Here is a 26,373-nt window from a genome sequence, read left to right as displayed (position 1 = left end):
CGAGCGGGCTAAGGCGCCAGCCCTTACTTATGGTGCTGGGTTTGAATCCCGTCAGTTGCAACTTTTTTTTTGTGTTTACAAAAATTGTACATGCATTGTGTAATATTAAGTGTTTATTTTGACGAAGGTGATGTGCATGCTTTTGCATGCGATTTTACCATCGGATTTTTTGCTGTGTAGTTTCACGACGGAATTGCAAAAAGTACTTTTCATTACTGTTATTTTTGGCGATGAAACGTAGGCCGTTTCGTCATTTGAGAATGACAGGAACTAGTAAGAAGTGTCACAACGGAGTTAAATGAGAATTTTTACTGTTGGCACAAAAAAGTCAAAATTTGTTTTACAAAGTAGGAAAAACTTGTTCAATCGACAGTAGTTTGTTTAAGAATGATTTTTTTTCCTTTTTTTATAAAATGGAACACTTTTAAGTACATTGGAATCTCTGGTTGTCGATATTATCGATATCAATATTGCTCGGACTGTCAATACATTTTTCAGTCCCTTCAAATAGATTAAATTTGATTTTTTGTTCTATAATTTGATAACTCCAGCTCTCGACGGTCCCTTCAATATCGACATCGAGAGAGTTCACTGTATTTCTTTTTCATTCCCTATTCAGGGCCGATTGGAAAAAGACATAAAACTATTGGAAAAAATATGCTCGTGAATGTTCAGATGTTTTGCAAATTTTTGACAGATTGTAGATTTTCCGAAAACTTTGTCTGATATTTTTGCATTTAATTTCAAAAATAATTTGAAGTTTGGAATGTATTTTTATTAACCAATGAAATTCAAGCAAATGTGTTCAAAAAAAAATGTTCATAATTTCAACCATAAAAATTCTTCCAAATTTAAAACTTGATCAAAATAAACCTTACAAAAATCATGTTGATTTCGTTGGGAAGAAGTTTGTTGAGTTAATGCCTGATTATAAAATTTTCCGATTTGAAAACAAAAGTTTAAGCAAACAAAAAATAATCAAATAGCTCATATGAAGAAGGATTGTTGAAAAAAAATAGCGCCCTGATCATGACAATATGGCAATCAAAAGAAGATGTGTTAGCTTTAATTTTTTCACAGATTTTATTTATTTCATGAGGTAAAAAAAATCGCAAACACAAAGGCTTATTTGACCAAAAAATTGGAGGATTTCATGCATGTCCAATATTTCAATATTTTCATGATTTTTAGGTCCAAATTTAATAAAATAAAATTTCTTAGGGCTAAGCATCCTTCAAAATTTAATGAACTTTTATGTTAAATGTACACGTTTTCAAACAATGTGCGTGCAACTGAAAATTTTAATCATAATTCTTGATCTCGAAAGCAATCGATTTGTCTAAAGTCTAAAAAGTTGCTCTAAATTAAAGCATTCTCCGAAAAAAAAAACTCTTTATGACTCAATCCCCGAGCCATGTCCGTGAGATTTCCTCCATCAACTTGCTTTCTTTTGATGTTATTTTTCCATGTTCACGCATCTAATGCTTTTTCCCTCCGCCGTCGCAGAGTTGAGTCATCCCACCCGAACGCTTGAACACCATCTGCTGGAACATTTCAATTCAAGTGAGAGTTTTCCAAAAGTGTGACTCATCCTCCGAGGGAATTTTCCTTCGCAAAGAAGAAGTAGGAAAATTTCTGCGGAGACGCATTATGATTCGTTTCACTTTCTGTCTCCGCGAAGCGGAAAATGTTTTCTTCTTTTTAAAAGTTAAAGAAGAAAAAGAAGAAAAACCTTATTGCTCATCTGTTCCGTTCGCGCGGTTTAATGAATCGGCCGAGCACTGACACGCAAATCGCAGTCGTAAGAGAAGAAGCTGCTGCTGCTGGTGCTGGCTGAGGATGAGGCTGAGATACTGGGTTAAGCGATGTGTAACAAGGGTACTACAAAAATAAATCACAACGGCTGTGTGGAAGTCCGTGACTGTGAGGCGACCGAATCGACCAACGAACCTATTTGCCAAATGTGTCTCTGTGTGTTTGAGTGAGTGTGCGAAAATGAGCTGGCCTGATTCGATTTGTGTGAGTGAGAAAGATGGGAAAGAGTACAAAAAAGATTAGTGTGCTGAGAAAGTCATCTAGAAGTGTTCAGAAAATTATGAATTAAGTTCAATTTTAAATTTTAAGGCGTACAAAAGTGAGAAGTAAATAGTGAAAATAAAAAAAAATTAACATTGTTAATTGAGAAGTGAAAATCCAAATATTGAATCATTGACTTTTGGATTTTGACTTTTAAACTTTTAAAATTTTGAACTTTTGACTTTTACTTTGGAATTTTTAATTTTAGTGTTTGACTTTTGACCTTCGACAATCCGGAGCATTTCGACAGTTTCGACAATTTTGAAAAGTTTTGGTAATTTTTTGTGAAATTTTTTAATTATTTTTGGTAAATTTTTTGATAAAATTTTGATCAATTTCTGGTAAATTTTTGATCATTTTTTGGTAAATTTTTGGTCATATTTGATAATTTTTTGGTAAAGTTTCGGAAAAAATTAATTCAATTATATTTGGTAAATTTTTCTTACATTTTCGATCATTTTTTGTTACATCTTAAATCATTTTTTGGTAAATATTTGGTAAATGCTTCGTAAATTTTTGTTCAACTATTGGTAAGTTTTTGGTAAATTTGTTGTAAACTTTTGATATTTTTTTGGTAATTTAATGTTTAATTTATTGTAATTTTTGATTTTTTTTTTTGATATTTTTGATAAATTTTTGGTTAATTAAATAAAAAAAATTTTTGGAAAATTTTTGAGCAATGTTTGGTAAATTTTTAGTAATTTTTGATAAATTAAATTTTCAGTAAAAAAAATTTAAATTTAAATATTTGTTAAATTTTTATTATATTTTTGATCATTTTCTGTTACATCTTCGATAATTTTTTTTTTGGTAAATATTTAATAAATGTTAAGTAAATTTTGGTCAGTTTTTGCTCAATTTGTGGTAAATTTTTGATCAATTGTTGGTAATGCTATGTAAATTTTTCTGGAATTTATGATAATATAACTGATATTTTTTGATAAATTTTTAAGACATTTTTGGATAATTTTTTGCTAAATTTTTGGTTATTTTTTTGTTGAATATTTAGTCATTTTTGTAGTGTTTGGTAATTTTTTTGTTAAATTTTTGATTTTTTTTTTATACATTTGTGATAAATTTTTGAATAATTTTTGTGTAAATTTTTCTTCATTGTTGGTCATTTTTGATCAATTTGTGATAAATTTTTAGTTACCTTTTTAAAAATTTTTGGTTAATTTTGGGTAATTTTTTGGTCATTTTTTGGTAAATTTTGAATAATGTTGTAAATTTCGTCAATTTTGTCAATTTTGTCAATTTTGTCAATTTTGTCAATTTTGTCAATTTTGTCAATTTTGTCATTTTTGTCAATTTTGTCAATTTTGTCAATTTTGTCAATTTTGTCAATTTTGTCAATTTTGTCAATTTTGTCAATTTTGACAATTTTGACAATTTTGACAATTTTGACAATTTTGACAATTTTGACAATTTTGACAATTTTGACAATTTTGACAATTTTGACAATTTTGACAATTTTGACAATTTTGTCAATTTTGTCAATTTTGTCAATTTTGTCAATTTTGTCAATTTTGTCAATTTTGACAATTTTGACAATTTTGACAATTTTGACATTTTTGACAATTTTGACAATTTTGACAATTTTGACAATTTTGACAATTTTGACAATTTTGACAATTTTGACAATTTTGACAATTTTGACAATTTTGACAATTTTGACAATTTTGACAATTTTGACAATTTTGACAATTTTGCCAATTTTGACAATTTTGCCAATTTTGCCAATTTTGACAATTTTGGCAATTTTGCCAATTTTGGTAATTTTGTCAATTTTGTCAATTTTGACAATTTTGACAATTTTGACAATTTTGACAATTTTGACAATTTTGACAATTTTGACAATTTTGACAATTTTGACAATTTTGACAATTTTGAAAATTTTGACAATTTTGACAATTTTGACAATTTTGTCAATTTTGACAATTTTGACAATTTTGACAATTTTGACAATTTTGACAATTTTGACAATTTTGACAATTTTGACAATTTTGACAATTTTGACAATTTTGTCAATTTTGCCAATTTTGCCAATTTTGACAATTTTGACAATTTTGACAATTTTGACAATTTTGACAATTTTACTTTTTCCTAATAAATTTCCCTAGAAGAAGGATAATCCGGGTTCCGTTTGGCTCAAAGTGAAATTAAAGCACCGCGATAAAAATTTGGCATAACATGCACGCGAGAGAGTCTTTGAAGCAAACCAAGAAAAAAAAAACAACAACAAGAAGCAAACCCCTCCCAGCACGAGTGACTCAGCGCTGTGAAATGTTTTTCGAAAATAGATTTACATCTGTGTAAATTAGAGTGGATTGTGTGTTGTGTTTTGGCTCAGGCCAGCAGTGTTATTGACTCACCACACACTCTCCTCCTTCTCTCTCTTGCATTGAGAGGCCAGTTTTTCCCAGGGGGATTTCACGCTCTCCCTTTCGCTCTCAAGTGAGAAGATTTTTCTTTTTTGATCTCGCGCAAATTTCGACCCAAAACAGAAAAGAGCTGTTTGGACTTGGATTTGCCATAAATTTTTGTGTTTGTGTTGATTTTCTGGTTTTTTTTGTTGCTCCGAATATTGGCCTCCTCTCAAAGAGTGTGCAGTTGAAAGGCAAAAGAAAGGATTAAATCATCTCGACCTCGAGACTCCTGAAAGTAATAACAACGAGATTGACAAGTGGCAACAAAATGAGGGGTGTAAATAAAAGAAGGCAAGCTCTCAAGGTGCATTAAAAAGATGCCTGTCAACATCGTTAACACCATTTTGGGGAAAATGCAACAAAAAAACATTTGTAAATATAACTTTTATGAATAAAAACTTTCCGTCGATGTGCCATCCGAGCAAATACGACATAAAGAGGGTTAAATCAGTCTTATTTATCGAATGAATAGTTCCAGAATGCTACCAAGAGAAATACAGATGAAAGAGTGTTATCGTGAAACAAAATCACTTTGTAGACTTCCGTCGACGTGCCATCCAAGCAACGCTGCTATGAAGTTGACTTCATTAATCAATTTTTCTCACATCTTTGTTATTTTATCATGTTTAATATTGCCAAATTACTCATATATGAAAATTTGGAAATCAAAACTACTCAGTCTTTCCACGACACCGACAAATTTCGATGACTCATCCATTTCATTAAATCCAAGAAGATCCCAACTCAATCTCATTACAAATCGCGTCACTTACGCACGCGGGGTTCGATGTTCGATGTGCAAACATGTGCTCTCCCTTCTGGCTTCCCCTGAACGCAGTTTTGCGGCGATGATGTGTGTCTGACGAGAATGATATAAATATAGCCGCTTGGTGTGTTATTAAAAATAAAAATAAACAAATCGAGCCGATTAGGGTTGATTTAGTTTTGGAAAAGATTGGAAGGGATTTTTGGAAGGAAATAAAAGAATTTCAAGTATGACCTTTCTATTACGGACTTCAAGCAGTACCTCAGTGGGAGGGGTTCAGACAATGTTTGAAGTGTTTTGTTCCAGATTTTTAAGATTCAGGTAAGTTTTTTGGTGCAAAGTGTTCTGTTCCAGTGATCATTAAAATTTGGTAAGTACTAACTCTGTCTGTAAACTGTCAAATCTCTTGAACTTCACAAAGTACCAAGCAGTTTCTTGATACTTTGATGAAATTCTCGAAAAGATCACATTTTCCCCAAAAAGACGACGCGTGACTCATCCCATCTTTTCGAGAGTTGAGGAGGATCACCGCTCGATGATATCTTGATGATATTTCGAGCTTATTAGTGAAGATCGCACGAGGAAGAGCCGCTGCATCTGTTTTCACAAGGAGGTGGGACGAACTTATCTGAGTTTTAGATGAAATGTTGGGTGACTCAAAATAGAAAATTGTGGTTTGAACTTTTGCCGGTTGAACCCAAATTAGAAGAACTGCCCTACCTGTCATGTGATTCTGAAAAGGGGTTGTTTCTTCAACACAAAACTAAACAGCTAGGAAAAGTGCACACTTTGTAAGTCAAACTGCTCGGAAGATCCCTCGGGAGACACTGGTTCCTCAAAGGCCTTCAACGATTCTCGCGCATCGCGCTGTTCAAATGTGTAAATGTCTTTCAATTAATTATTTAATTAAGTCTAATTAATTTGCTGCTGCGGCTCGCTTTGGTGTGTGGTGCAGTTGAACCCGTTACCCTTCCCCGGCCTAGTTTCAGCCTAGTTCAGGCAATTAGCAGGGTCAAACCTGATCTCGCTCTTTTTCGTTCAAGAAGAGGTGCTGGCAGCGAAACATCGTCACGTCACCCCGTCCCTTCTAGGTGACCGATTCGTGACTACTCGCCCTCATGATGAGTTTTATTTTTACGCGTGTGTTACCGAGAGTTGTACAGTTGTTGTTTTGCAGTTTTTCGCTTGTTGGTGCAGGGCAAATTAGCATAGTTTTTCTTGACTCGCGAGGTCTGATTAGTGCTGGCGGTGCCAGTTTGGGGAGGAAGACACGGAAAAAAATGCGAAATAATCGAAGAAATGTTTGATTCCGATCTAGCAAGTAAACAAACAGAGAAAAATTACAAATGAATACATGTCAGAACTCAAATCTATTAAATATTTATAAGGCTTTCTAATGCGATAGGAGGAAATGAAAAAGAAAGTGAGTTCATTTTGTAAACTTCCGTCATTTTAGTCATTTAGGTCATTTTGATCATTTTGATCATTTTGGTGATTTAGTCATTTAGGTCATTTTGGGTCATTTAGGTCATTTCAGCCATTGAAGCAATTTTGGTCATTTTGATCATTTTGGCCATTTCGGCCTTTTCGGTCATTTTGATCATTTTGATAATTTTGGCCATTTCGGTCATTTTTGTCATTTTGGTCATTTAGGTCGTTCGGGTCATTTCAACCATTTTTGACATTTAAGCCATTTCAGCAATTTTGGTCGTTTTGATCATTTTGGCCATTTTATTCATTTTCGTCATTTTGATCATTTAGGTCATTTGGGTCATTTAGGTCATTTGGGTCATTAAGGTCATTTCGGCCATTTCAGCCATTTAAGCAATTTTGGTCATTTTGATCATTTTGGCAATTTCGGTCATTTTCGTCATTTAGGTCATTTGGGTAATTTAGGTCAATTCAGCCATTTCACCAATTTTGGTCATTTTGATCATTATGGTCATTTCGGTCATTTTCGTCATTTGGGTCATTTCAGCCATTTTTGTCATTTCAGCCATTTCAGCAATTTTGATCATTTTGGCCATTTCGGTCATTTTCGTCATTTTCGTCATTTTGGTCATTTAGGTCATTTGGGTCATTTAGGACAATTCAGCCATTTCACCAATTTTGGTCAATTTGATCATTTTGGTCTTTTCGGTCATTTTCGTCATTTTGGTCATTTAGGTCATTTCAGCCATTTTTGTCATTTCAGCAATTTTGGTCATTTTGATCATTTTGGCCATTTCGATCATTTTGGCCATTTCGATCATTTTCGTCATTTAGGTCATTTGAGTCATTTAGGTAATTTCAGTCATTTTTGTCATTTCAGCCATTTCAGCAATTTTGATCATTTTGGCCATTTCGGTCATTTTCGTCATTTTGGTCATTTCGGTCATTTTCGTCATTTGGGTCATTTAGGTCATTTCAGTCATTTTTGTAATTTCAGCCATTTTTGTCATTTCAGCCATTTCAGCAATTTTGGTCATTTTGATCATTTTGGCCATTTTGGTCATTTTCGTCATTTTGTTCATTTTAGTCATTTTGATCATTTAGGTCATTCGGGTCATTTAGGTCATTTCAGCCATTTGAGCAATTTTTGTCAATTTGGTCAATTTGGCCATTTCGGTCATTTCAGCCATTTTGGTCATTTTGATAATTTTGGCCATTTCATTCATTTTCGTTATTTTGATCATTTAGGTCATTTGGGTTATTTAGGTCATTTCGGCCATTTTGGTCATTTCAGCCATTTTGGTCATTTTGATAATTTTGGCCATTTCGGTCATCTTCGTCATTTCGATTATTATGGCCATTTCATTCATTTTAGTCATTTTGTCATTTAGGTCAATTTCAGCCATTGAAGCAATTTTGGTCATTTTGATCATTTTGGCCATTCCGGTCTTTTGGGTTATTTTGATCATTTTGATAATTTTGGCCATTTCGGTCATTTTCGTCATTTTAGTCATTTTGGTCATTCGGGTCCTTTAGGCCATTTCAGCCATTTCAGCAATTTGTCATTTTGATCATTTTGGCCATTTCGGCCTTTTCGGTCATTTTGATCATTTTGGCCATTTTGGTCTTATTCGTCATTTTAGTCATTTTGGTCATTTTGGTCATTTGGGTCATTTAGGTCATTTCGGCCATTTTGGTCATTTCAGCCATTTTGGTCATTTTGATCATTTTGACAATTTCGGCAATTTTCGTCATTTTCGTCATTTTGATTCAGGGTTGTTAAAATATCAAAATATCAGCTCTCAGCAACTACAATTATCCCGCCTGAATATTCATGCCTCAAATACAACTGTTCTTCTCTCCTTATTGAAACTCTCAGCGCCGAACATAGCCGAACACGTTTTCGTGTTTACACACTCGCGATTGACATTTTCCTTTTCTCTCTCATTCCCGCTTGCACGATCATCCTACCGCAAGAGCGTTTAACCAAAAAAGCCGCCACAAAACCAATTTCGCGAACGCAGATTAACGGGACGTCATGCGTGGTCGGCTCCTAATCGCCATCTCGCGTTCTCTCATTGCAGTTTTCAGAGAGATTGAGAGACTCAGCGGTGAGAGCGCATAGTCGAGGAAAAGGGGAGGAATGATAGAGAGAGAAAGACATCGCTGAGAATCACGAGACACAAGAAGAGATCTCACAAGCTATAGTCACGGCCGCTAAACTCTCGGATGATTTTGGTGCAGAGATAATCATTTGATAGCTTTTTTATCACTCATTTGCAACACTGTTTTGGTTATTCAGGACATTTCGCCATTTTGGTCATTTTTATCATTCTGGTAATTTTAGTTTTTTAGGTCATTTAGGTAATTTTGGTAATTTTGATAATTTAGGTTATTTTGGTCATTTTGATCGTTTTGGTCATTTAAATCATTTAAGTCATTTAGATCATTTCGGCCATTTTGGGACATTTTGATCATTTTGGACATTTTGATCATTTTGGTCATTTTGGTTATTTTGATCTTTTTGGTTATTTTGGTCATTTTGATCGTTTTGGTCATTTAAATCATTTAAGTCATTTAGATCATTTCGGCCATTTTGGGACATTTTGATCATTTTGGACATTTTGATCATTTTGGTCATTTTGGTTATTTTGATCTTTTTGGTCATTTTGGTCATTTTGGTCATTTTGGTCATTTAGTTCATTTCGGCAATGTTGGCCAATTTGGTCAATTCGATCAATTTGGCCGTTTCGGTCATTTTGGTAAATTTGGTAATTTTAGCCATTTGGATCATTTTTGTAATTTTGATTATTTTGGTCATTTCGGTGATGTAGGCTATTTGATAATTTTGATTATATTGGTCATTTTGTCCATTTAGGTCATTCTGATAAATTTGGAAATATTTTTCATTTTTGTCCATTTGGTCAATTTGATAATTTTGATCAATTTGGCCATTTCGATAATTTCGGTAATTGATGTCATTTCGGCCATTTTGGTAATTTTAGCCATTTCAGCCATTTTGATCATTTGGATCATTTTGGCCATTTCAGTCATTTTCGTCAGTTAGGTCATTTGGTAAATTAGATTATGTTGGTCATTTTTGAAACTTGATCAATTTGGTAATTTCTGTTTTTTGAGTTATCAAAAATCAAATCAAATAATTCGTTCTACAGCATTGCCTTGGCGTTCTCGATTGCGAGATTCCTTCTCGAAACTAGGTGTCCGAAGGTTTGATTGTTGAGGCAATTGCAAACCTCTTTTTACACCTAAGCTTCCATCCACACCGGGATTTGAACTGACGACCTTTGGATTGTGAGTATTTTAGTATTTTAGTATTTTAATATTTTAGTATTTTAGTATTTTAGTATTTTAGTATTTCAGTATTTTAGTATTTTAGTATTTTAGTATTTTAGTATTTTAGTTTTTTAGTATTTTAGTATTTTAGTATTTTAGTATTTTAGTATTTTAGTATTTGAGTATTTTAGTATTTAAGTATTTTAGTATTTTAGCATTTTAGTATTTCAGTATTTTAGTATTTTAGTATTTTAGTATTTTAGTATTTTAGTATTTTAGTATTTTAGTATTTTAGTATTTTATTTTTTTAGTATTTTAGTATTTTAGTATTTTAGTTTTTTAGTATTTTAGTATTTTAGTTTTTTAGTATTTTAGTATTTTAGTATTTTAGTATTTTAGTATTTTAGTATTTTAGTATTTTAGTATTTTAGTAATTTAGTATTTTAGTATTTTAGTTTTTTAGTATTTTAGTATTTTAGTATTTTAGTATTTTAGTATTTTAGTATTTTAGTATTTTAGTATTTTAGTATTTTAGTATTTTAGTATTTTAGTATTTTAGTATTTTAGTATTTTAGTATTTTAGTATTTTAGTATTTTAGTATTTTAGTATTTTAGTATTTTAGTATTTTGATATTTTAGTATTTTATTATTTTAGTATTTTAGTATTTGGCCATTTTGGACGTTTTGGTTATTTTGGTCATTTTTATCATTTTAGTCATTTTGGCTATTTAAGTAATTTTGAGCCATTTTGGTCATATTGGCCATTTTTGTCATTTTGGCCATTTTGGTAATTTTGGTCATTTGGGTCATTTGGGTCATTTGAGCCATTTTGGTAATTTTGGTAGTAGTTAGAATGGACTAAATGACCAAAAGGATCATTTGGATCATTTTAGTCATTTAGGTCATTCAGAACATTTCGTTCAATTTAGCCATTTGGGCCATTTTGGTCATTTTGACCATTTTGGTTATTTTGGTCATTTTAGTAATTTTGACCATTTTCATGCATTTTGGGCATTTAGATCATTTTTGCCATTTTGGTCATTTAAGACAATCTAGTCAACATGGTAATTTGGATTTTTGGTAATTTTTGCCATTTTGGTAATTTTGACCATTTTGGTTATTTTGGCCATTTTGGTCATTTTGTTCATTTGGTCATATCGGCCATTTTGGTCATTTGTATCCTTTTGGTCATGTTGGTCATTTTGATGATGTTGACCATTTTGGTTATTTTGGTCATTTGGTCATTTTAGTCATTTTGGTTGTATTGACCATTTTGGTCATTTTGACTATTTTGGTCATTTTGATCATTTCGGTATTTCGGTCATTTTGGTTATTTTGATCTTTTTGGTCATTTTGGTTATTTTGGTCATTTTGGTCATTTTGGTCATTTTGGTCATTTAGTTCATTTCGGCAATGTTGGCCAATTTGGTCAATTCGATCAATTTGGCCGTTTCGGTCATTTTGGTAAATTTGGTAATTTTAGCCATTTGGATCATTTTTGTAATTTTGATTATTTTGGTCATTTCGGTGATGTAGGCTATTTGATAATTTTGATTATATTGGTCATTTTGTCCATTTTGGTCATTCTGATAAATTTGGAAATATTTTTCATTTTTGTCAATTTGGTCAATTTGGTAATTTTGATCAATTTGGCCATTTCGATAATTTCGGTAATTGATGTCATTTCGGCTATTTTGGTAATTTTAGCCATTTCAGCCATTTGGATCATTTGGATCATTTTGGCCATTTCAGTCATTTTCGTCAGTTAGGTCATTTGGTAAATTAGATTATGTTGGTCATTTTTGAAACTTGGTCAATTTGGTAATTTCTGTATTTTTGAGTTATCAAAAATCAAATCAAATAATTCGTTCTACAGCATTGCCTTGGCGTTCTCGATCGCGAGATTCCTTCTCGAAACTAGGTGTCCGAAGGTTTGATTGTTGAGGCAATTGCAAACCTCTTTTTACACCTAAGCTTCCATCCACACCGGGATTCGAACTGACGACCTTTGGATTGTGAGTATTTTAGTATTTTAGTTTTTTAATATTTTAGTATTTTAAGTATTTTAGTATTTCAGTATTTTAGTATTTTAGTATTTTAGTATTTTAGTATTTTAGTATTTTAGTATTTTAGTATTTCAGTATTTTAGTATTTTAGTATTTTAGTATTTTAGTATTTTAGTATTTTAGTATTTTAGTATTTTAGTATTTTAGTATTTTAGTATTTTAGTATTTTAGTATTTTAGTATTTTAGTATTTTAGTATTTTAGTATGTCAGTATTTTAGTATTTTAGTATTTTAGTATTTTAGTAGTTCAGTATTTTAGTATTTTAGTATTTTAGTATTTTAGTATTTTAGTATTTTAGTGTTTTAGTATTTTAGTATTTTAGTATTTTAGTATTTTAGTATTTTAGTATTTTAGTATTTCAGTATTTTAGTATTTTAGTATTTTAGTATTTTAGAATTTTAGTATTTTAGTATTTTAGTATTTTAGTATTTTAGTCAGACGTGCATCCGCTCTAACTCCTCTTTTAGAAGAACTTGTTTGGCATTTGGCGTAGATAATTCCCAACATGTTGTGCCAGTGTTTATAGTACACTAATTATGCTCATCTTTAAGGCTCCCGAAGACCCTGAGAGGCTATATTATAAACCAAGTGAGATATAGGGTAAGAACCGTTAAAAGCACTCAAAGAGCTTTTAAGACGTTCTTCTCGAGAGCTTATGAGAACAGTCACATGAAAATATACCTGAAGTCGGTTTTTCCAATAAACCAATGTTTTCTACACATTATTTATGCTAAAAACAAGACGTTTTTAACTGGCAACAAGCATAACATTACTTTAAACTTAAATGCCAACCAGAACAAGCTGAGTGCCTTTAAAAAGAGCTCTTAGTGCCGATGCATGTCTGATTTTAGTATTTTAGTATTTTAGAATTTTTAATTTAAAATATATTTCCTTTTTTGAAATTTTAATATTGTGTTTTGCCTTCCTCACCTCACTGAGGCAAGGCTATAAAATCACTCGAAAAATGAACTTCTTAAATACGACTCCTAGATATACCTTCACGTATACCTATCGACTCCGAATCAAATTCTGAGCAAATGTCTGTGGGGATGTGTGTAGACATGATTTTTTTTCCACACGATTATCTCAGAACTGGCTGTACCGATTTTGGCCGGATCCACCTTATTCTTTTCGTTTTGGGGTCCCCTAAGACCCTATTAAATTTCATTCTGTTTAGTGAAGTACTTTTAAAGTTATGCCAAGAAAATTTTTTTTTGAGGCTACAAAAAAGGGTGATTTTCGCATAACCTCAAAGGCCGGGTCTTTTTGCTTTTTTGACTTTTTGATCACGCGGGGGATTGGCAGCCACACCCCCTTGCATGCGTATCGCCCGGTTGCCACATCGCGTAAGCAGTGTCTGCGTCTCTTCTGGAAAAAATCTGTATTAATTATGTTGCTGCATCATTTTGTCTAGACAAAGATTTACACGAACTTTTTACTGAAATATTTAACTCTTGAGACTTTTCACCTTTATTTTGAAGAGTTGGTAAAAAAGAATTGAAAATTGCTGTTCAAGTAAAATCAATAATAAAAAAAAACTCTTAAATTAATTTGTAAATACCACCTAAAATACAACATGAATGCGAGGAAGGCACCAACCACCTTAAGGTGGATTAAATAACGTTTTTTTTGTGGTTTTGATTACAGTGTTTTTGTATTTCTGTGATTTATTTTGTTTTTATTATTTTCTTTTTATTTAAGTTTTTTTTAAAATTATATTCTGTGGTTTTTTAGTTTGGGTTTTTCTGTGCTTTTTATTTAAAATTTTAATTTTTGTGTAATTTGGTAATTGGTAAAAATGGTGTAATTTTTATGTATTTTCGTAATTTTATTACTGTGTTTTTTGTGTTTTTTTTCCCAATGATTCAAAATTTTCCGTTACAACCTTCTTGATGACGCTTACCCCTTTCTCCCCCTTCAAAACCAGTGTTGCCATCCCCTTACTATCCCTGCCTAACATACAAATGCAACTTCTGAGCAGAAGATTTATCATCGTTCAGCAATGCGTAGCGAAGAATTTCGGTGTCACCCTCCCCTTCCCCCTCTTTTATCCACAAACCTGAAAGAGGCCACAACATTTTGGCACTTTCAGCGCAGCGCAGAGTTATTTGAGTGCGCACACACTTTCACTGCAGGGCCCGCTCAACTGTGCCGAATCGTCACCACACCAAACTGTCTCGCACAGAAAAGTGCAGTTTTAGTAGGTGGGAGGGGTTAACGATGGAAAGAGAGGGGGGGGGGATGTTGATGATGACTCATCCTGAAATGTGATGTACGTCAGCTATTAGAGGCAGAACGGATCAATTTTGAACGCTTGTGGACGCGGGGAATTAGTAGTGGAAATTAGTGCGGGAGAGGTTCCCAATCACGGACTTCAACGAGTACCTTAGTGGGGAAGAGGTCACCGAATTTGAAGTGTTATGTTCCAGTGATCCGGCTGATTGGGTAAGTACGATTTAGGCTAGTCTGTCAACTGTCAAATGCCTCAACCATGCTTGAGGGCCGAGCTGTTTCTTGGCCCTTTTGACATGTTAGGCGTCAATTTAGGTTAGATTGATGTAGGACAGTTTTGATGAATTTAGTTAGATTTTCACTAGATAAATTTCAAGTGACGCAAGCTAACAGATGAAATCGATACTGTCAAGTTATTTCTTTCGCTTAGATTTGAGGAAGTTCGTAATTTTTCTGTGTGGCAGGGGCAACAATGGCCGATTCCGCTTAAAGTGGCGATGACTGTTTACGTTTAGAGAATGATTTACAGCTGTTTTTGTTGTCGGCAGTCACAGCGGTCATCAGTAAAGAGAGAAAAGCGCGGAAAAAGTCGTCGAAGAAAGTTTGACGAGGGGCGGAGAAAAAAAAGGCCAATTTGGATGCTTTTAGCGGTTCCATTGTCAAGCCCGGCTTAAAGCTAGAGTCCTCCAAGTACGTGTCTAAGCTACCTTGAAATTCAAAATCTTCATCCAAGCGCGCAAAAAAAAAAAACCTCAACAAGCCACGTCAAATCATAATAAATCTCCCCGCCCCAGGCGTGCTCGCGGCGCGAAAAGGTCCCGATTTTAATGCATCAATAAAATTTCGAACATTTTAGAATTTTCATCCGACGCGGCTCAGCAGCAGCAGCTGAAAAGGCCAACCAACCTTCTCTCGGGCAGAGAAGTGTGGTGCGATGATGAGTCACGGCGTTTTTCGAAAACGAAAACGAACCTCTCGCTGGTTGGTGTTGAGGCAGGACATTGGTTGGGCATGAGAAGAAGTGGCGACCCTGTCAGGGACCTGATTGAAAATTTTTGATTCAGACAGAACTTTGAATACGATTTTTTTCTTATTTTGGCATATTTTTATTTTTTTAAATATTTTTTTTTATGATTTTGCAACATTTTAGTCTAATAAAATTTGAAATAATATTTTGTTTTTGAAGTTTTTTTTATATTGTCTTGATATCACAAAATATTTTTCTTAATTTTTCCTTTTATTTGCGTGCAAGAGATGTAAAATCGAATATGATTTCGATGTGTTATGATTTCGAATCGAAAACTTTTTTCTCTGATTTTTTTTTTTTCGGAGAAAGGTACAAGTCAAATTGTTTGAACTACGGACCAATTTTAGGTCAATTTGAAAACTTTTTTTTTGCAATAATTGTCAGCATTGGTTTCAAACGACACTAAACTTAGCATGGATTTTTACTTTATATAAAAATATTTAGATTTCTTAATTTGCATACGGATATTCAACAACAATTTTGTATAGATTGCAGCTACTCTAGAATTATAAGGGAAAAGAATTTAAGAATTCAAAACAATTTATGTTTTCTTATAAAAAAAAAACATTTTTTACATTCTGAACAAAGTGAACAAAGCTCATATCAACTCTGCAAAAAACCTTAGTGTTTAACATTGGATTGTTTACAAAATAAATTTGACATTTTTACGCAAAATATTTACTTTTTCACAAAATTCCATAATAAAAAAACATAACTGGGTTCGAAATCCGTATGCCAATTTGAGCCATAGAACGAATGCCTGAGAAAAAGAAATCCACAAAAAAGATTTTAATTCGTTCAAAATGTAAATAAGCTCAGATTTTTTTTCTATTTGTGGTGAGATGAAATTCGCAATCAGAAAGAGCATTTAGGATCAAATTACTAAAGAGGGCATAGAGTAATAAAAAATAGTCAAAATACTTTGGTCACTTTGACCATTTTGAAATATTGGCCATTTTGGCCATTTTGACTTTTTTAGTCCGTTGGATCATTTCGGTCTTTTATGACATTTTCGTCTTTTTGGCCATTTTGGTCATTTAGGTCATTTGGCCGTTTTGGTAATTCAGGACATTTCGGTAATTTTAGCCATTTTGGTAATTTAGGTCATTTGGCCATTATGGTCATTTAGGACATTTTAGTATTTTTTTCTTTTTGGTCATATTGGTCATTTGGGTCATATTGGCCATTTTGGTCGTTTTGGTTATTTTGGTCATTTTTATCATTTTAGTCATTTTGGCTATTTAAGTAATTTTGAGCCATTTTGGTCATATTGGCCATTTTTGTCATTTTGGCCATTTTGGTAATTTTGGTCATTTGGGTCATTTGGGTCATTTGAGCCATTTTGGTAATTTTGGTAGTAGTTAGAATGGACTAAATGTCCAAAATGGATCATTTGGATCATTTTAGTCATTTAGGTCATTCAGAACATTTCGTTCATTTTTGCCATTTGGGCCATTTTGGTCATTTGGACCATTTTGGTTATTTTGGTCATTTTAGTAATTTTGACCATTTTCATGCATTTTGGGCATTTAGATCATTTTTGCCATTTTGGTCATTTAAGACATTCTAGTCAACATGGTAATTTGGATTTTTGGTAATTTTTGCCATTTTGGTAATTTTGACCATTTTGGTTATTTTGGCCATTTTGGTCATTTTGTTCATTTGGTCATATCGGCCATTTTGGTCATTTGTATCCTTTTGGTCATGTTGGTGATTTTGGTGATGTTGGTCATTTCGGTTATTTTGGTCATTTGGTCATTTTAGTCATTTTGGTCATTTTAGTCATTTTGGTCATTTTGGTTATATTGACCATTTTGGTCATTTTGGCTATTTTGGTCGTTTTGGCCATTCTGTTCATTTTAGACATTTTGGTCATTTTTGCCATTTTGATAATTTTGTTCATTTTGGTCATTTTGTTCATTTTGGTGATTTTGGCCATTTTAGTCATTATGGCCATTTGGGTAATTTTGGTCATTTTTTTAATCTTGGTAATTTTGGCCATTTTGGTCATTTTGGCCATTTTGATATTTTTTTAATTTTTAGTGATTTTGGCCATTTTGGTCATTTTGGCAATTCTGTTCATTTTGGCCATTTTGATAATTTTGTTCATTTAGGTCATTTTGTTAATTTTGGTAATTTTGTGAATTATGTTATTTTTTTTAATTTTGTTAATTTTGTTATTTTTTGAAATTTTGGCCATTTTGGTCATTTTGGCCATTTTTGCCATTCTGTTCATTTTGGCTATTTTTGATAATTTTGTTCATTTTGGTCATTTTGTTAATTGGTCATTTTGGTCATTCAGGCCATTTGGGTCATTGTGGGCATTTTGGTAATTTTGTTAATTTTGGTCAATTGGCCATTTGGACCTTTTTTGTCATTTTGGTGATTTTTGCCTTTTTATCTTTAGGTCATTTTTGCCATTTTGATCATTTTTGTATGTCTGGTCTTTTTGGAAATTTCGGCCTTTTATAGCATTTTGGTATTTTTTTCATTATGGTAATTTTGGCCATTTTGTTAATTTTGGTCATTTTTATAATTTTGTTGATTTTGGTCATTTTGGTAATTTTGGCCATTATGGTAATTTTGTCAATTTGGGTAATTTTGGTCTTTTTATCTTTAGGTCGTTTTTTCCATTTTGATCATTTTGGTCTTTCTGGTCTTTTTGTCAATTTTGGCTATTCTGGCCATTGTGGTTAATTTGTTAATTTTGGCCATTTACCAAAACGGCTAAACTCACTAAAATTAACAAAATTATCAAAATGGCCAAAATGACAAAATGATCAACATTTTGTCATTTTGGCCATTTTGATAATTTTGTTAATTTTAGTGAGTTTAGCCGTTTTGGTAATTTTGATAATTTTATAAATCTTTTTAGTACTTCTGGTACTGACAGAGTCAACCCTCTCCCCGCCAAATCCCAAAGACGCTCCCGTTCGGCCACCCGATTGGAGGTGAGCAAAGCAGCTGTTGCGCTAATGTTATGTTAAACCACCCGTCGTCCTACCTCAACACAACCCTCAAACAGTCATCCCACCCTAAAGTTTGTAGATCGAACGTCAACCGTCGAAATACCGCCCCAGCAGTGTCAACGTCAGGCTTTGACAAGGTTCGACAACTAAACATGCTGCCACGCGGCACGGCACACTGCGATGGTCATCTCGCAAAGTTTTTTCGTGGAATTCACCAAGGTAGGTACTTACATGAGCTGCTGTCAACCAGATCCCGCAACGGTTCGTTGGTGTCCACGGTTTTCCACGTCATTGACTGAAAACGGCGAAAAATTAGTCACTTTCACTTGGGAAAACTTCCAACAAAACCTAACCTCATCAATGTCCAAACTGAGCGGATTCTGCAAATGTCCCCTGACGGTTCCCTGCGGCGACGGTAGCGACCGCTGCGGAACCAACGGAGGCGGAGGCGATCGGCCCCGAACCTGTCTCCGGTACGCCCCGGGACTGGCGTACCCGGTACCGACGGCCGGCCGGGAACTCTTGGTGTACAAACTTGCTCCGGTGGAACCGGAACCACCCGCACCTCCACTCCCGATCTGATACCGACCGTAGTCGGAGCCCCGACTGTAGGCGTTTCTCGTGCTGCTGCTGGGAGGAGGAGGTCGGTAATCCGTGGTGGTGGTGCTCCGGTGGTAACCCGTGGAGGACACACCCCGTGCCGGGGGTAGATTCACCGGAGTGTTGACCATCGAGGGGTTGTAGGAGGAGGAGGAGGAGGTTATCGTGCTGTGGTGGCCGGGCACGGTTCTGCCATAAAACGTTGAGCTGTAGTGAGAGCTGGTCGAAGCTGCCGTGCCGTGAAGGTTCGAGTCCAGGGTGCCGTCGTCGCGGGCGTAGGAAGCTTCCTGCAACAAGGGGGAAGGGATAAAGTTTGCATGTTGGGATAAAAGCGTTCGCGAGAAATTCTCTGGAAAAGTGAAAGTAGGTAAATCAAAGGTTTTATTTTAATTAAAAACTTAAGATTCCTTGTAATATATTTTTGTTAGATAACTCTTGAAATATGTCATAATTTCCATCATTCTCTGCATATAGGGAGCGTTCTTTTATTACGTAGCGTAAAAAAATCGGATTTTTATACCGTAACATAATTTCCATACAAATTCAAAAATTTTGTATGGAGCGTAACACGGCCTCCAACCCCCATCCCCCCAACTGCGTTACGTAATAAAAGAACGCTCCCAATATGAGTCCAAAAAAAAAAATATAAAAGTTCATCAATAAGCTTGGTCGGGTCAAAATACAGTGGTAGTTGACACTTAAGTCCAAATTGACGTGTCAGAAAATAAAAATGTTCGTTTTCAACTTTTTTCTCTAAATCTTAACCCTGAATTGCTACGTTAAAAAGATGCTTTCTCTAAATTTGGTCGTGGATTGCTAGATAAAATTTTGGTGTCTTCGGCAAAGCCCGACGAGCCCTAAATTTTTTTGGAAGACGAAAAAAAAATCCAAAAGTATTCCTGAAAAGTTAGATTTTCAAATTAACCCTAATCGTCAACTACCCTAATTTGGAACCAAACCAAATGTTGTTCATTTTCATTTGCAACAACTCTTCTAAAGATACCAACGCTCCAAAACGTCACATTTTTTCGGAAAATCTATTTTCCACTTAATTTTGCGATCTGGACCACTGTGCACTGTGACAAGAGGTTTTTCATTTTTGAGTTAAATTATATATTTTTTTCACTGGGCCTAGAAAGCTTATTAACTAGTTTTGATTTCAGTGGAAATAGCCGACTATGTTAAAAAAGAGTCACCTTGTTTTTTTTAAATTGTAATTTTGGAATATTTTTTGATTTTTTGTAAAGGTCCAATAAATCAATTTTTTTTTGCTTTTTGGGTGTTTTTAATATCCCTGACTCAAGGAGGTTTCAAAAACACCCAAAACAAAAACCGAAAATTTGGTTTATTTGATCTTTTAAAAAAACTCCAGATTTTAAATATTTTTAAAATTTTGAAATCAACTCTAACATTTCCAAGGGCATTATTTTGAATATTTAACCTTTTCAAAATTTTCGTCATGATTCAAAAATTAAAGAAAATATTTCGGAGGGATCAGAAAATTTTACATTTATTTTGTAACATTGAAAATATGATCCTTAGTTTCTGCATATTAATACTAGAAATTAAAGGGATAGACTTAAAAAACTTTTATTTTCTTTATTTGCTGTATTTCAATGTCTCTTAGGCATTTTAATGGAAATTTTCTCACCTTTCCAAAAAATTATAATGATAAAAATGTACAATTATGACATCATTTCAAAAAATCGAAATACTTGAATTTTTTCTATTAAAATTTAACTATAAGTGGCTTTATCTTGAAAACGGCGCATTTTATCAAAAAAAAAAAAAATTGTAAAATACTTTCTGTTGCAAATTTCATTTTACATTTGAAACTTAATTAAAACAAATCGAGCAAAATTGCTATTCATCCGTGCGGTTTTTTGTCCCCTAAAATATATCCAATAATTGCAAATTGATTTAGGAAATATAGTTTTTTGCAAAAAATAGTAGATTAAAAATAGGCATTTTTTATTCAGTTTTAAGTTTTCATTTTCAGTTTTCTTTGCCAAAGACACCAAACCGATCCGATAATTGTTTCAAAAGATAGAGATTTTCGAACATTAACGCACCATTTTGTATGGACAGTTGCCAAAATTGTATGCGGCCTAGTATGGGTGAAGCATTGACACACAATAGCTTTGTTGGTCATAGGGAAGGTCCCAAAAAAGTTTGAGCCAATTCAATAAATATGAATAAAATCCGGTTTTGGTGGAGAATTGCTCATCTTATTGTAAACATTTAAATGCAAAAAGTATCGAAGCACTCATGAAAAAATATTTTTGTTCGAATATTTGTCTTTTTCATATATGTGATCCCTTAATATTTTTTTTAACTTTTTAGAGTTCCATTTGATTGTTTTCATGTTTTCTGAATTTCCGGGCAATAAAATTCATGCCATTTCAATAACAAATACTGTTAAAATAACAGAAAGTGCTATGGAATGTTCTTGAAAAATCCATTTTTGCATGACCCGAGCAGACGGAAATAACTTGGGAATAACATTTTTTGATATTTGGAAATACTAGGCCAATAACATTTTATGTTATTTAAAACAAGAATTTTTATTCGTCGTTATGATTATTTTGTTTTTGGATTTTTATTGTAAAGTCAGTTATAACACGTTTAGTTATTCTTCGAACAAATCTTTGTTATTATTTTTTGTTATTTTAACAACTAATCCAATCATCCCAATAACAGTTGGAGTTATTCTACCATAACAAAAAATGTTATTCTCAAGATTTTTTTGCTTTCAATCAATATCAGACCAATAACAAATTTTGTTATGATAACATAATGTGTTATTCAACTCTTATGCATAAATGGAATCTTCATAAAGAATTCATAACACTTTTAGTTATTTTAACAGTATTTGTTATTGAAATGGCATGAATTTTGTTATTACTGTCTGCCCGGGAATCCAATAAAAAATCATCACGGTGAATAACAAATCATGTTTTAAATAACATAATATGTAATTAGCCTAGCATTTTCAAATATCAAAAAATGTTATTCCAGAGGTATTTCCGTCTGCTCGGGAAGATGCCAAATTTGTAGCTCTTGATCTACACGAGAAATATGCCATTTTTTCAAAAATAGTCAAAAAGGCACTATTGGCAGCACGCTCAATGCACCAAATGAGAAAATTTTGTTAATGTGTCACACTATTGAAAAAATGCAATGCTTTCATAATGTGTTTCACCGACGTGACCTTAAGTAACAAAAACGGTTACAGTTTTTCACTGAAATTGCACTTCCCATACAACGACGTGAACTTCAAGTACTCAGAATGCATAAAATAAATCAAACTGACAACAACTTCGTTATTCAACGCAATTCCGTTTATATCCAATTTTCCAGAGAACTAATCCAACTGAAAGCTTCCCCACTCACCTCCTCATCCTCATCATCCGGATCGTCCGGATAAACAATCGCCTCGTTCTCCCCCGGGAAAAACTTGCACAGCTGGTTCATCGTGTCCACGACCTCCTGCATCGAGGGACGCTTCGTCGGATTCTGGTTCCAGCAGCTGGTCATCAGCTGCGCTATCGGCCTCGGACAGTCCTCAATGGGGGGAGGCCGCGTTCCCTGGTGAACCCGCCACATGATGGCGTAACTGTTTTCGATGCTGCGGAACGGTTGCTCTCTGGCGATGACCTCCCACAGGATGATGCCCCAGCTGAAGACGTCGCACTTTTCCGTGTAGGTCGAACCCTCGAACACTTCCGGGGCCATCCAGGCGGCGCTGCCCTTGTTGTTGGTCATCCGGGTGGATTTATCCGTGACGGTGCCAAAGTCGCAGATTTTAAGGACGGTTCCGCACTTGATTAGAAGTAGGTTTGGGGGTTTGAGGTCCCGATGGATCATCGGCTTCGGGGTCATGTCGTGGAGGTAAGCGACGCCCTCCGCGCACTGCCGGGCCCAACTCATGGCATGGGCCGCCGTGTAGAACGGCTTCGGCCTGCAGTGCAGTGCCGTATGCAAAGACCCCCCGTCGGCGTACTCCATCACCAGACAAACGTTCGGACGCTTCGTGCACGCCCCGTACAGCCCAATTATGTTCGGATGGGCCACCCGCGACAACTGACAGACCTCCGTGATAAATGCATTCCGTTCCGATTCCAGCTCGATGTACTTGACCGCCACATAGTTGTCCTTCCAGCGGCCCTTGATGACCGTCCCGAACGAACCCTTGCCGACAGTCTAAAAAGAAATAAAAAGCAAATTAACCCAACAAATCCAAGAATAACAACCCAAAACGCCTCACCCCAATCGATTCGATCTCCTTGATGTCGATCTCGGTCACAAACGACGGCAGGATGTTGTTGATCAGACTGTTCCGTTGCGTTGCCATCGCGCGCTCCCGGGAAGAACCAACCAGGCCGGAAGCCGGAAGAACCAGGTCGTGTGTGTACGGTACAAACAAAAACAAAACAAACTTACCCTTTTCCCCGACGGATTGACGTACTAGTGCGCCCCCGAAACTAACACACTTGGACACTCTACGGCACGTTACGGAGTGGAACCACGCGCACAGGACCGGGTTAGATTGCGGTGGAAATCATGATTATTTTCGGGGGGTTTTTGCGTGAATTTTTGCACCAGGTAATTTTTGTCTGCCCGCAATATCTCACTGGCAGCTTGCGCACGGATTCTGACGTTTTCGGCAAAAGCTTCCCAGCTGATGGCGAGCCAAGGAACGGAATGGAAAGTGAGAGACGTCAGCTGTGCTGTGTTTCGAGCGTTCCGAAGCGAGAGATAAGGAACGTTGTGGAAAGTGGAATCCAGTAAGAATCGCAATTAGGTTTTACGCCGACTCAATTTGGAGGTTAGAAGGAGTGCACTGTTTACATGGACTTTCGTGTTTTAAACCTAAACCACCAACCTAAATTTTAAACATTTTGATGCATGTTTCTATTGTGCCCAGTCAGTTCAATTCGAATCCTGAAATGGTATCTAATTAGAATCGTATACAAATTCCGTTTCAAAATAAGAATTGAATTGACAGGGTGAATTTTATTCAGAAACACTAATTTGATAAAATTATCGGTCTTGACCCGCGTGCCTGCAGTTCCCGTTACAGTTAATATGGAATTCCAATAAAAATGTAACAGAAAAAACGCGCTTCGGGTCCAGATCGAGTTCGAATCTAGGTTCGAATCGAACCTGAAAGGGCTAGAAACTACAGCAAAATGAAAAGTAAAACAGTTAAATTTTTAGGGACTTATCGACATTTTAGTGAAAAAATGGCACTACTTTAAAACTTAAATAAAAATGTGTTTCATCCAGACATCAACTCGATACAACCTGAAGCTCCCCAGTCGACTCAATCGGAATTCTGAAACGGAATTCAATTCGATTCGTTTACGTATTCTGTTTCAAACGCAACAACCGGTACGTACACGTTTAAAAGTTGTGCCATTTTTTCACTAAAATGTCAATAACTCCCTAGAAATTTAACTGATTAGGATGTTTTACTTTTCATTTTGTAGTTTTAAGCCCTTTCAGGTGCGTTTTGAATTTTTAAATTAAATTAAATTTTGCCTTTGTTAAAGCTATTGAAAGATTTTCGACGTTTTGAAAACTTCAAACTTTGCGTCCCGATGTGGAACACTTTCCATTGACCTAGAGTGCTCATATTTGGCCTTAATGTCAAATTATATATGTCCAAATAACCCTTGAAATTTCAGGCAGATTGGTGAGATCCAATCCAGAGTCTCGGCCCGAAACTTCAAACACGAACAAACACGCAGAAAAATATTTTGTAGAATCAGCCTGTACGAGGTTTGATTCAACAAAATTTTTGTTGAATATAATCAACGCCGATTTTGCGTTAAAACAAACCTTGATTTTTTTCAATTCCACAAAAAACTTTTGTTGTTTTGAAAAAGTTGCTATGACGTTAAGCGTTGATTCAACAAAAATCTTGATTTTCAAATCAGCAAAACGTTTTGTTGATTCAAATATGCCTTATTTTTCTGCGTGAAAGCAGCAAACCGAAGATTGGCAATGACGTTTTGGAATTTTGACAGTTTGGAATGCATGAATTTTACATCATTATCGGTTTCCCTCATGGGTGATGTGGAAATTATTGCACATGGCTGAAGTTGAGAATTTTGCTAAATATTTTAATTTATGCTAAATTTCAAAATTTAAACACGAATCTACAGCGAATCTATGTGAAAACTTAAGATACACTACAGGCACGATGATTTGATGTGTAATCTTGATCAGAATCGCGATAAAAGAGGTATAAATAAAAAAATAATAATAATAAAAAATCTGGTCTAGAATTTAACGAAATTGTGTCTGTTTTGTAAGACTTAGTGTTATTGCACAATGGTTATAGAATTTTTTACAAAAAAAGGAAATTTTTCGGTTCGTCCACAAACAATCTCATGTTTGTAAATAAACGACGCCATATTGCCAATGTTGTTCGGTAGCTCATATCAGGCCATCGCCGAGGCCCTGGTCCAATCAGCCGGACCCTAAGATGAAGTTTTCATGAGTTCCGCGTATTCACCGACAGATGGCCAGTGGGCCTCGTCGGATTCCCCCCCTTTATACCGGTCCAATCGACGTCCCTGGACTCGCTCTCTACTTGTAGCCTCATGAGCATGAGCATGAGCATGAGCATGAGCATGGTTGACTGCCAATGAGCTGCTACTCCGTTATTGACAGATCAGCTGAAGTTAAACAATGAATCAAACATGATCAGTGGGAGCCAACCATCCGTTCACTGTTTAACCCCTGAAGACCCCGACTTTATTAGTCAATACCGGCGCCCTCCCAAGAAGCCTGCAGTTCAACAAAAGGGAGGAATGTTAGTCCGATAGTTGAAGTTGCAGACTCATCAAGCACATAGTTTTTCGCTATATACTTGTTGATACCGCTTGAGACCGTTGAATCCACAGCATCTCCTTCAAGCATCACGTGATTATTTTTTTTTGGGTTAGTAGGATAAGGTATTGGCTTTTCGATGCCTCCCGAGCTACGATGCTATGGGGAGGACTTTCATAACAAACCCGTCGGCGAGCCTTCCGAGCAACGATGCTATGGGAAGGTCTTTCTAATTAGCACACCAAAACACTCGCGCACAGGTATTTAAATACTGAATAAATGTAATTTTTCATCACGATTACCCAGACGACATTGATGATATAGGAAGGACTTTTTTACAGTCATTTACAGTAATACTTAAACTTATTTTAATGCAACAATTCACACGACGTCGTTCCTCCCGATCAACGATGATGTAGGAAGTACTTGAGCAAGCCAACCAGGATGAAACACGAAATAAAATTCTTTTCTTTTCACACACAATGCCACATAATTGACCGCGCGTCACCACCCAACAAATTGAACTCTCGCTCTCTACTTGTAGCCTCATGAGTGGGACAAACTTGCTTTGGGTTTTCCCATCTAACTGTTTCTGCATATCGAGAGAATAATGGCCTAGTTAATGTTTAATAAAACAAAAAAAGC

General features: G+C 34.8%; 1 protein-coding gene across 1 annotated transcript in view; it reads right to left on the bottom strand.

The window, feature by feature from the left end:
• The window catches only part of LOC120413294 (mitogen-activated protein kinase kinase kinase 7), a 36,495-nt gene extending 12,950 nt beyond the window's left edge, over positions 1-23,545 (bottom strand). The window contains exons 1-4 of the mRNA XM_039574052.2: positions 23,156-23,545; positions 22,282-23,091; positions 18,642-19,175; positions 18,520-18,583 (exon numbers count right to left, since the gene is read on the bottom strand). Of these exons, the coding sequence (XP_039429986.1) occupies positions 18,520-18,583; positions 18,642-19,175; positions 22,282-23,091; positions 23,156-23,242 (1,495 nt within the window). The 5' untranslated portion in view covers positions 23,243-23,545. The remainder of the gene's footprint in view (positions 1-18,519; positions 18,584-18,641; positions 19,176-22,281; positions 23,092-23,155) is intronic.
• Positions 23,546-26,373: the final 2,828 nt, after the last annotated feature.

Source organism: Culex pipiens, chromosome 1 (assembly GCF_016801865.2).
Source record: "Culex pipiens pallens isolate TS chromosome 1, TS_CPP_V2, whole genome shotgun sequence".
Classification (NCBI taxonomy): Eukaryota; Metazoa; Arthropoda; class Insecta; order Diptera; family Culicidae; genus Culex; species Culex pipiens.
This window is presented reverse-complemented; position numbering and strand designations above follow the sequence as displayed.